General features: G+C 50.8%; 1 protein-coding gene across 1 annotated transcript in view; it reads right to left on the bottom strand.

The window, feature by feature from the left end:
- Positions 1 to 10,260: 10,260 nt before the first annotated feature.
- Positions 10,261 to 12,503, bottom strand: part of Prrx2 (paired related homeobox 2) — a 38,040-nt gene continuing 35,797 nt past the window's right edge. The window contains exons 3-4 of the mRNA XM_036185902.1: positions 11,901 to 12,079; positions 10,261 to 10,690 (exon numbers count right to left, since the gene is read on the bottom strand). Of these exons, the coding sequence (XP_036041795.1) occupies positions 10,555 to 10,690; positions 11,901 to 12,079 (315 nt within the window). The 3' untranslated portion in view covers positions 10,261 to 10,554. The remainder of the gene's footprint in view (positions 10,691 to 11,900; positions 12,080 to 12,503) is intronic.

Genomic DNA, 12,503 nt, shown 5'->3' on the forward strand with positions numbered 1-12,503 from the left:
ATCTCCTGAATTTCTAGAACTCTAATATTGCAGGGCAGTGGTGGCGCACACCTGTGATCCCAGCACTCGGGAGGCAGAGGCAGGTGGATCTCTGTGAGTTCGAGGCCAGCCTGGTCTACAAAGCAAGTTCCAGGACAGACTCCAAAGCTACAGAGAAACCCTGTCTCAAAAAAACAAACAAACAAACAAACAAAAAAACCTGTCAGTTGTCTGGTGCAGGGATGTGTATCATGCATGACAATTGCATGATCTGGGACCTGGGTGATGGAGCGGAACCTCTGAGGGGACCTGGGTGATGGAGCAGACCCTCTGAGGGGCCTGGGTGATGGAGCCGGCCCCCTCAAAGGCCCTGAGGTCCACTCAGTTGGCCGTTCCTGCAGTACTTCCTCAGTCCTGTCCCCTAGCACGGCTGGCCGTGAGAAAGGCAGCACAGGAGAGGACGGTGACAGCCCCACTTGGGGTAAGGCTGGGTGTGCTGCTCAGGGGCCCTCTGATCCCTGCTGAGCTAGTGATGCTGAGGTCCAATGGGGACATTGGCCAGGAAATTTAAAGAAATCCAACTGGGCTGGGCATGGCAGCACACACCTTTGATCCCAGCACACAGGAGACAGAGGCAAGTGGATCTCTGAGTTGGAGGCCAGCCTGGTCTGCAAAGTAAGACCTTAGCTCAATAAAGAAAACCAACTGTGAAGGCGGGAAGAAGTCAGCACCAGTGTGCTGTGGTGTGAAGTTGGGGTTGGGACACTGAGGTAAGAGGCCCACTAAGGTAGCCAGGGTCAGGTGGGTACCTAGGCAGGTGGGCCCAGCGGGCCGTTACATGACCCTCACTCCCCAAGTGGACAGCTGTGCTCCATTGTGAGAGAGGGGGGCTGGAGAGATGGCTTCGCGGTTTAGAGCACTGGCTGTTCTTCTAGAGGACCGTGGTTCAATTCCCAGCAACCACACGGCAGCTCATAACTGTAACTCCAGTTCCAGGGGATCCAACACCCTCATACCAATGCACATAAAATAAAGTTAAAATAAAAAGTAAGAGGGATGGGGACAGTGGCTCCAGCAGGGTGTTACTGGGTAACTGGCAGGAGCAGAGAGACAGGGCTGTTCCAGCCCTCATGGTGGGGAACGAAGGGAATAGTCTCCTGGCTGCAAATCTGGGCTCAAGACAGGTGGCACACAGCACAGAGTACGAGCAGGTGCACCGCCCAGGGAGGCGGCTTAGCCAGTACCACCTGCTGAGCCAGCCAGAGGTGGCAGCACACAGTGCTTACAGTCCCCTCCAGCCCTGGCACCACACCAGCAACTCTTGGTTTCTCTTCCTGGCCTTGGTCTCTTATCTGAGGACATTCATTTCCCCAAACTGCAGCCAGATGGGATCAGTCCCTCCTCACCCTGTGGTCAGATACTGGGAACAGTGTGGCTGGATTCATGGGGTGCTGGGGTGGAGGCGACTGAGCAGCAGTCTGGAGCCCTAGAGTACCAGACATAAGAGCCGGCCAAGGACTAGGAGCCTGGGAAGCTAGAGCTGTCCCTAGTAGGTGTTCAGTGGGGACATGCCCTAACCTCTGAGTGAGCAGGAGGAGGTCAGAGCCAAGGTGGGGTTCATATAAGCCACACTGTAATCTTAAAAAAAAAAAAAAAAGTCTGGCCAGGCGTTGGTGGTGCATGTCTTTAATCCCAGCACTCGGGAGGCAGAGCCAGGTGGATCTCTGAGTTCAAGGCCAGCCTGGGCTACCAAGTGAGTTCCAGGAAAGTCGCAAAGTTACACAGAGAAACCCTGTCTCGGGGAAAAAAAAAAAAAAAAAAGTCTGCATGTATGTATGTGTGCACATGTCAGGGTACACATGTGGATGGTCGAGAGTCAGTTCTCTCCTATCATCTGGGCCCAGGGATTGAACTGAGATCCTTAGGCAAGAAGTGCCTTTACCTGCTGAGTTATCTTGCTGGCCCTTGCAATCCGTGGCTCCCACCCTGTAGACGAGGCTGGCCATGAATTTGCCTGAGATCTGAGACTGCAAACCTGTGGCAGTGACATTAAGTTTAGCATCACCCTGCCATTCATTCTGTCAGCCCTGGTTGTTGGGTAGTTATTTCCCAGGGTGCACTGCATGTGCTACCCAGGTGTCTTCACACATCAATCCCCACTGGAACCGTAGGCTGGCGCCACCACACCAGCTCACATATATTTCCTTTCGGTCTCATCTTGTAGCTCAGGGTAGCCTGTAACTCACCATGTTGCCTATGCAAGCCTAGAACTCAATATAGGCCAGGTGGCCTCAAAATCAAACAGCCAGACATGGTGTTACATACCTTTAATCCCAGCACTCAGGAGGCTGAGGCAGGCGGATTACCCCAAGTTTGAGGCTAACCCAGTCTATGCAGTGAGACCCTGCAGCAAACAAACACAAATTGAATAGTATAATATTTTAACCCAAGCCTGCCTCCAGATTTAAGCAATCCACTTGGCTCATCTCCTAAACCTGGAGATTACAAGTATGAGAGGTGTATTTTGTTTGGTTGGTTTTGGGTTTTGGTTTATTTTATTCTGTGTGTTACGAGTGTTTTGCCTGTATGAATGTATGTGTACTGGAGGTTTGTCTGGTGACCTCGGATGTCAAAAAAGAGCATCAGATCCCCTGGGACTGTGGTTTCAGCCACTATGTGGGTGCTGAGCACCAAACCTAGGTCCTCTGCAAGAGCAGCCACTTAACTATGGAGTTGTCTCTCTAGTTCCAGAAGTTTTTTGTTTTTTCGAGACAGGGTTTCTCTGTAGCTTTGGTGACTGTCCTGGAACTCACTTTGTAGATCAGGCTGGCCTCGAACTTACAGAAATCCACCTGCCTCTGCCTCCCGAGTAATGGGATTATAGGCGTGCGCTACCACCGCCCGGCTCAGAAGTTTTTTTTGTTTTGTTTTGTTTTTTTGGTTTTTTGTTTTGTTTTTAAGATTTATTTATTTATTAAGCTTATAGTGTTCTGCTTGCACGTATCCTGTATGCCAGAAGAGAGCACCAGATATCATTACAGATGGTTGTGAGCCACCATATGGTTGCTGGGAATTGAACTCAGGACCTCTGGAAGAGCAATCAGTGCTTTTAACCTCTGAGCCATCTCTCCAGCCCCCAGAAGTTTTTTTTAATCGAAGGTAGTTAGTGAAGCAAGGACTCATATTCCTGAACCTTCTCCTCCTCAGTCTCTTCACAGAGATTAGCCAATCATATCAGGTTTTGCTCCCGTCAATGGGATGAGATGAAGCCACTACCTACATCCAGGATAAAGGAAGCCATGTTGGCCAGGTTGTGTAGATAGTCTAGTTCAGGTTGTGGCTCATCCTTTTTGCAAAATGAATTGTTTGGCTGAGATACTTTGGTTTTACTTGTGTGTGTTCCTTTGTGCTATACTGAGATTATTTCTAATGCAGACAAGAGTCACCATGTCCAGGTTTTTAGAGTCTAGTTGTGAGGCTTGAAGTATCTCCAAGGACTCTCTAAAAGGATGGCATTAATTTGGATAGGGCACATTTTTTAAGTTTTGTTCATCTTTGCCTGAGGGAAATTTACAAGGGTATAAGGACAGGAGGGAGACCATCCAATGTCCTGCCTCCCTGAGGAAAGCACCAATTATGTCATGGTTTTTTACTTAACTTTCTTTTTTTTTAATTATTGCAAATTTTAAGCACATATCTGAAATATAACAGACACGTGTTATGTAAGACAGTGGCCCAGGCTTCGGGATCCTCTGTCCTCTCCTTAAAGCACACACTCCCTTTGGCAATATTTCCGTTCTCCCAGGAGATGCTGCTGTGGTCAGGCACACAATGTTGGTAGCTCCTCTTCACATCGGCACCAGCCACGGACTTGACCAACTTCACTTTGCAAAGTTTGGATGTGGAAAATAAGGAGTCTCTGTGAGACTGTTGTTTTTGTAATTGTGACTAAAAGTAGGAGTCGTCTGGGAAGAAGCAACGTCAGTTGAAAAAATGCCTCCATCAGGTTGGCCTGTGGCAATTTTCTTCATTGGTGATTGAAGTTGGAGCGCCGAGCCCACTGGGTGGTGCTACCCCCTGGGCAAGTGTTACTGGGCTCTATAAGAACACAAGCTGAGCAAGCCATGGGGAGCTAGCCATTGAGCTGAGTTCCTCATGCCTCTGCTTCCTCTGATTCAGTTCGTGGCTCCAGGTCCCTGCCTTGAGTTACCTAAAGATTTATTATTTATCTGTTTGTTTGTTTATTTTGTATACAATGTTCTACCTGCATGTGTGCCTGCACACCAGAAGAGGGCACCAGATCTCATTATAGATGGTTGAGAGCCACCATGTGGTTGCTGGGAATTGACCTCTGGAAGAACAGCCAGTGCTCTTAACCCCTGAGCCATCTCTCCAGCCCCATAACTTCCCTTCTTGACCAACTGTAAGTTATAAGGTAAAAAAGACTTTCCCCCCAACCTCACTTTGGGTCATGGTGTTTATGCATGGGGTTTTCTGCAGGAGAAAGCAAAGCAGGGGTAGTTCCTCTTTCTGTTTACCAAACAGACAGACACTCACAGCATGGAATCATTCTGGGTTTTTGTTGTTTGTTTTTTGAGACAAGCTTTCTTTGTGTAGCTCTGGCTGTCCTGGAACTCGCTCTGTAGACCAGGCTGTCCTTGAACTCACAAAGATCCTCCTGCCTCTGCCTCCCAAATGCTGGGATTAATGGCGTGTGCCACCACTGCCCAGCTATTCTGTCTTTTGTTTGTTTGTTTGTTTTTGTTTTATTGTTGAGAGTCTAGAACTTGGCTGTTTTTTTTAAACATGCTACTTTATTAGACTTTTGAAAATTTAAATGTATCTTGATCATATTTATCTCCCCCTAACTCTTCCCCAGCTCCATCCCCACCCCCTACTCTCCTTCCTCTTCCTCCTCCTGCCTTCTTTCTCTTTACAAAACACCCACCACCCCTGAACCAGACGGGAAGAGCCAAGCTCTCTGGACAAGAGAGCTCATCCCCTTGCCCAGTGGGAGTATCCTCAACCTTCCTTTCCTTCTTCTCCCCCTCTCCACCACTCAAGACAGGGTCTCTCTATAAAGTCTAGTTGGCCTGAATCTCACTCTGTAGACCAGGCTGGCCTCAAACTCACAGAGATCTGCCTGCCTCTGCCTCCCAAGTGCTGGGATTAAAAATGTGGATGACCAGACCTGGCAGGAATGTTTTTTCAAGATTTATTTATTTATTTTATTTTATGTGTGTGTCTGTGCATCATGTGTGTGCATTGCCCACAGGCCAGAAGAGAGCAACAGAATGAACGAACTCTCCTTTTGGCCCGGACTGGAGTCACAGATGGTTGGGAGCCACCGTGTAGACACTGGGTATTGAACTCAGAGCCTCTGGAAGAGCAGCAATTGCTCTTGAATGCTAAGCCCTCTCTCCAGCCCCTAAAAATTTGTTTTCATTTTTTATTTTATTTATTTATTTATTATTTATTTATTTTGTTTTTTCGAGACAGGGTTTCTCTGTGTAGCTTTGTGCCTTTCCTGGATCTTGCTCCGTAGACCAGGCTGGCCTTGAACTCACAGATCCGCCTGGCTCTGCCTCCTGAGTGCTGGGATTAAAGGCGTGCGCCAACCACCGCCTGGCTGTTCTGTTTTGTTTTGTTTTGGGTTTTTTTTTTGTTTGTTTGTTTTTATTTTTAACATGTATATCTAGCCAGGAGTAACGGCTCACCCCTTTAATCCCAGCACTAGGGAGGCAAAATCAGGTGGATCCCTGAGTTTGAGGCCTGGTTCACAGAGTGAGTCCCAGGACAGACAGAGGTACACAAAGAAACCCAGTCTTACCAACAACAAACAAAATTGTGTGTGTGTGTGTGTGTGTGTGTGTGTGTGTGTGTGTGCACGCGCGCGCGCATGTGCATGCATCTGCATTTGAAAGCATGAGGAGCTGGGTGCTGGAACTGAACTCAGGTCCTCTGCAAGAGCAGCATTACGGCACCATCTCTCTAGTCTCAGAGGGAGCATTTTGACTTCTTCATTGTCTACCCTCACTCTTCTCCTCCACAGTAAGAACTGCTGGACATGTGGCTCAGTTGGGAGTGTGCTTGCCGTGCTAGCAGGAACTAAGTTCTAGATTCCACCGTCAGTGCCACATACGCCAGGTGTGAGGAAACATGAAGGGCCTTGCTCAAGGTCCTCAGCCACAAACTGCTCTTTTGCTGGTATTGTTTTGTTTTTGTTTTACAATCTCTCTCTCTCCCCCTCTCCTTCCCCCCCCCCCCCCCCCCCCGCCTTGTAAGAAATAAGAGCAGACGTGATGCCCTTTTCCTTTGGTTAAATAGGCAAAGCCAGAGGAGAATGGGGTCCAAGTCCTCCTGGGCTGGGCTGGGGCTTCAGGTGCCTTGGCTTTATAGAAAGAGGACAGCCTGGGACGGTGCCCAGAAAGCTGCCCCCACACAGATCTGCAGCCAGGCTCAGCAGGGACGGCAGTGTTTAATAGTCTCTGCTTTGCAGAGAGGGCGGGCTGCCCCTCCCTTGGCTTCCCAGAGTAGCATGTGCAAACTATTAAGTTGGTTTATTTTTTCTAGAGTGCCAGAGTGGATGTGTCATAGACATCCTCATGGTCATCGTGGGAACATGCCTCCAGCATTTTCCAAAGCTGGCATTTCTGAGGCCCACCTTCCAGGCCCCCACTCAGTGGGACCCTGATTTGACAGCAGTCAGCCAGCCTTCAGTTCTCTGTGGCATTTTGCCTCTAGAGACTATAAAGTAGAAAGTTGGCAGGGCTGGGGGCAGGGTGGGGTGGAGAGATAGCTCAATGTTAAAGATATTTGCTGCTCTTGCAGAGGACCCAGGTTCAGTTCCCAGGGCCTACATCAGGTAACTCACAACTGCCTATAACTCCAGTTCTAGGGGATCTGACGCCCTCTTCTGGCCTCCACAGTGCACACACAGCAGGCATATACACATACATATAAATAAAAATAGATTTTAAAGGATTTACATGGAAAGATGGATGGGTCTCCACGGGACTCTGGGTCCCTGGTCTGACACTTCATCCTGGGAGTTGGACTGTTGCTGATACAATTCCTCAGGTAAAGGAAGAGACAAACACTGTACTGAAGACCTGCTTAGGCACAGCCAACTTCTAGAAACTTCCACGAGGCAGATCCTAGATCCAGGTCTCTTCTCTTGGGTACTCTTGTGTATCCAAGCCTCCTTTTGTTCCTCAGCCACCTTCTAGTCATCGACTCAGGCCTGTCCTGCTTCTGACATCTTCTGCATTCACCCACACTTTCTCCATATTGTCCAAGACGCTGACCCTCCTGCCTGGACACCTGCCTCAGTTTCTGACAGGGTACCTCTGGCTCTACTCTCAAGCCACACTCCCTCCTCCCTGCACCCCTCTGCCATGGAAGGCCCCCCCAGACAGTTCTTTTCCTTTTTCTGGGACGCTCACCTATGGAAATGGTCCCCTGGCCCAAGAGAAGTCTCTGACCTGACCCAAGGCCTCTGTTGTGCTCTCTGGGCCCGAGACACTGTCATAGCCTTAGGCTAATGGCGTATTTACTCAAGTACTATATTCCTTGTGACAGGTACTACCCCTGTGGCCTGCTCTCTGCCCTAAACCCTTGCTCCACACCCTGAAAGCTGGAGCCCATGTTGAGTGTCATAGACTCAGTGAATGAGTGACAGACAGAGGCCCAGGGAGTGCACACCCAGAGCAGACACAAAACCAGAACATGGCTCTGGGGTCTGGAACATAGCTTGGCATGCAGAAAGCCCGAGTTTTACCCCCAGAACCACATAAACCTGTCATGGCAGACACGCCTGTAATCTCCATACCTGGGAGGTAGAGCCTGGAGAATCAAGAGTTCAGTGCCAGCCTGGAATTCTATAACACCCTGTCTCAAAACACAAAACAGGAGAGCACAGGCTCCTCTGGCTTTGGCTGGGTCCTTGCCTTCAGATGGGCCGCTAGACAGCAGTAGAATGCCCATTTCTCTGCCTCCCGCCCCAGCAAGCCCCTATGACCAAGGTCCCTGTTGCCAAGGCCACATCAGGCGTCCACTTCCCAGGAGTGCGGCATACCCAAAGACCGTGCTGAATCCACAAGGTCTCTGCTGGGGTTCCAGCGGGAAGGAGAGGAAGAACGCTAAGGGATCTAGCTGAGAGAGTGGAGTCTGAACCCTCACTTCACCCTGAACTGCTGCCCCAACCATCAGATGGCATTTCTCATAGCCCAGGCTGGCCTCAAACTCACTGTAGCCAAGGATAACTTTGAACTTCGGATCCTTCAGTCTTTCTCAAATGCTGGCATTATGGGTGTGCACTATACCATGTAACTCTTAGGTGGTGGTGGGAATAGAATCCAGGGCTTTGTGCATGCTGGGCAAGCATTCTACCAACAGAGCTACACTCTCAACCTTCTAGTACCTTCTAAAGGAACACTGATGCCCAGGGGCTGAAGAGATGGCTTGGTGGTTAAGAGTGCTTGCTGCTCTTCCAGAGGATGGCAGTTTGGTTCCTAGCATCCATATCTAGGCAGTTCACTGCATATAACTCCAATGCCAGGTGATCTGATGCCCTCTTCTGGCCTCTTTGGACAGTGCACTCACATGTGGCATACACACACACACACACACACACACACACACACACACACACACACAAAGAAAAAGAAAGAAAAGAAAACAAAAACTAAAATGATGCTCATCTGAGTGCAGTGGCCATGTCCATCACTCAGGAAGTGGAGTCAGGCAGATAAGGAGTTCAAGGTCATCCTGAGCTACAGTATGTCCTGTGTATAATAGCTTGTTTTAGGCTGTCTAAAGTGCCACACTTCATGGAATATGAGCTAGAGAGGCAGATATGGGAAAGTCAGCCCACTGTACTAACCATGTCTAGATAGGATATGCCACCATCCTGGAGGGGTCCATCTCATCTGCCACTCCTGGAGCAGGTCATCATGGTGGATTGGGGCTGTCCTGCTTTTAGGGGATGCCCTGGGATATCTGTTGGCTGCAAGGCTGTACTCTTGCTGGGGCTGGGGAGCCTCTGTCCACTCTCCTTGCCTGCAGACCCTCCTCAGTGATGACACTGGCTGGTGGCACATGGCCTGTCACCCCACTTCTGCCTGTGGATGGGAGGAATGGGTAGGCTTTCTAATAGCCTCAGCTGTCAGCACTGTGCTGGGAGTCTGTCTAGGACCTCAGGGCTGGGCCCTCCTGTGATATATTTTTTTTAAGGTTCTATTTTTTTTTAATGTGTAAGAATGTGTATCTGTGTGTGTGTGCCAAATGAGGATAGTTGCCCACAGAAGCCAGAAGAAGGCACTGGATCTCCTGGCGCTAGAGTTATAGAAGGTGGTGAGCAGCTTATTGTGTGTTCTGGGAACTGAACTCAGGTCCTTTGGAAAAGCAGCCAGTGCTCTTAACCACTGAGCCATCTCTCCAGCCATGTAATGATTAGTTTTGTGATCTCAACACAGTATGGAATCACTTATGAAGGAAGTCTCCTTGAGGGGTTGTTTGGAGAAAATTGGCTGTGGATATGTCTGTGGCAGGCAGTCTTGATTACAGTCAGTGGTGTGGAAAGACCCATCCACTGGGCAGCATCATTCCCCCGCAAGGCTGAGGCTCCTTGACTGTGGAAGCGTAAAGAGGGATTTGAGCATCTATATGCATTCATTCTCTGCTCCTGACTATGGTGTGACCAGCTGCTTCAAGGTCCTGACACCTCAACTTCTTCACAATGGTGGACGTCACCTGGAGTTACAAGCTGATGTAAATCCTTTCTCCCTTAAGATGCTTTTTGCTGGTGTATTTTGTCCCAGCAACTGGAAAGGAAGCTAGGGTACCCTCCATGGTCAGATGACCAGACGCCACACTTGTGGATGCTCAGCAGTAGAACGCACCCCAGCACCAGTCCCCACACTCTCGCAGTGGCCACCCATCCTCCACACCTCATGAAGTGAGAGATGTGCCCTGGCCAATCACCCAGCAAGACGCCTCCAGAGCCTCCAGCTGTCCCCATGGGCCTCAGAATGGGAAGTGAACCTGGAGCAGGGTCTGCCTTCTGCCTCCTCTCCCTTCTGGGGACAGCACCCCTCCCACCCCCAAGAACTGTACAGGTGAGCAGGCAGAGAGCCTCACTGAAGCTGCTGAATCAGCCAGTGTCCAGGCCCGGTGCCACCTTCAAACTACCATCCACCAAGAGGGCTGGGATCCAGCCAGCCAGTGCTGGCACCCTCTAGGAGCACTCACTGTGCCCTTCTGAAGTCTCGTGGAGCTTAAGAAAAATGGTTTTATTCCTTAAAGACAAAAGCTTTTTGGTTTTAATACATAAGTGAGTTCCTTGGCGGACTCCTGTTCCGCCTTCTGGCCAGGCCACTCCAGGGACCTCAGGCCACAATCTCAGCCACCACAGGCACTCCAGTACCCAGCAGGCCTCTAGAACTCAGGAAGCTGGGATGAAGAGAAGGCACAGGAGAGGCTGCCCAGTCCCTCTGGGCACAGGGACAGACAAGGTCACTTCCATCGCTGCTGTCTGTCATTGGGTCAGGAGGAGGCTGGACCCAGCGCACACTATCAGTTCACTGTGGGCACCTGGCTGTGGTGGAGGCTGAACTCTTTGGCCTTGAGGCGCAGGCTGGCAATGCTGTTGGCCATGTTGACCCCGGGGGTCGCAGGACTGGAGCCTCCGGGGCTGTAGGGAGGCACAGAGCTGGGGAGACAGGAAACAGGACCCCATTGGTGCTTCTGGCTAATCCTGCTTCCCTTGACAGCTCAGGGTGGCCCCGGCCAGGGGGAGGACACAAGCATCTAGAAGTGGCACTGGGTCAAAGGCACCTCCCCAGCCCGATGGAGTGGCTCACGTCACTATAATCCCAACATCTGGCATGCTGAGGCAGGGGGATGGCCCAGGCTAGAGTGTGAGACCCTAGCCTTTTGTTACTGGCATTCCTCTCTGGATCCAGACCCTCTGGAGCGTGGGGCATGTGCCCTGCCCTGCAGCAGTACTCTGTGCCCAATGCTTCTGGGTGAGGATGGATCAGGGAGAGAGGTTGGTGACCCAGGAGCCACACAAGCTAACCCACCCAGCATTCCCTCCCAGAGGCTCATGGCTCCTGCACAGTCGTCTACACAGGCAAAGGGATGGAACTCCTGGAGCTGTGGAATATGGTGGCCCAACTCCCTAGCATCCCCTCCTTTCTGCCTGGCCATCTTGGAGGGAGCCATTTTTTTTTTTAAAGACTTACTTTACTTTTTATTTATGTGTATGAGTGTTTGCCTACATGTTTGTCAGTACACAACATGAGTGCCTTGTCCTTGTGGAGTTACAGACAGTTGTGAGCTGCCGTGTGGGTGCTGGGAACTGAACCCAGGTCCTCTATGAGAACAGCCAGTGCTCTTAACCTCTGAGCCATCTTTCTAGCCCAAGGAAGGAGTTTATTTTGTTTGTCTGTCTGTCTGTCTGTCTGTCTGTCTTAAACAACGAAGCCACTCCTCTACATGACTCTAGACCCCGACAGGACAAGGAAACTTACCCTCAGCACTCCCAGACTGTTTCCCACCTGGAGGGTGGACACAGGGTGCTGGGTCTGGCTTGAGATGCTTCCTTTAGCCTTCTAGCCACCTCAGGGTGGAGCCCACCCTTTGCTCTCCTCCAGGCAGGCCTGGCTTCTTCCCTGTCCACATGCACGTACATACACACTGCACACCAACACTTGTGTGGGCACACACACACACACACACACACACTCATGATCCTGTGCATACTTGAGCACTCACATGCAGGCTCTTAAACACCCACATGCACTGTCATGTATACACACTAATCCATACATCATCCACGCTCTCCCCAGAGAGGTGGCGTTAAAGATCTCATGGGCTCCAGCTGCCCCTGTTGACCCAAAGGACCTCCCCAATCTCACCTGTAGGGGGATGATGCTGGCCAAGACAGATAATCCGGGCTCAGCGCGGTAGGTCGGGGGGCCACAGGCTGCTCCATGGCGGCCTCCTGGCCATAGGACTTGAGCAGCGAGGCAGAGCGGGTAGCCAGCATGGCGCGTTCATTCCGGCGAAACTTGGCACGACGGTTCTGGAACCAGACCTGAGGGGGAGGGCATGGCAAGTAAGCTCTGGCAGATTCTGAGGACCTACATCCTTGTGGACCTGGGCACATGACTGCTGCCCCAGCCTGAGCTGGTGGCTTCATCCTCTGGAATGGAGGTGATCAACAGTGCTTGCAGAATGTGCTGAGACTAGGATCCGTGAAACGAGTCAATGGAGAGGTGAGTCGGTGGGCCCCGGGATAACAAGGGAGGTGGGCATCCAGGGCAGAGCTGGCAAAGAAGGTCTAAAAAGTTAGTAATTTCTCCCCCCCGCCCCCCCCCCCCCCCCCCCCCCCCCCCGAGACAGGATTACTCTGTGTAGTCCTGGTTGTCCTGGATTTTGCTCTGTAGACCAGGCTGGCCTCAAACTCAGAGATCTGCCTGCCTCTGCCTCCTAAGTGCTGGGTTTACAGATGTGTGCTA

Source organism: Onychomys torridus, chromosome 4, assembly GCF_903995425.1.
Source record: "Onychomys torridus chromosome 4, mOncTor1.1, whole genome shotgun sequence".
Lineage (NCBI taxonomy): Eukaryota > Metazoa > Chordata > Mammalia > Rodentia > Cricetidae > Onychomys > Onychomys torridus.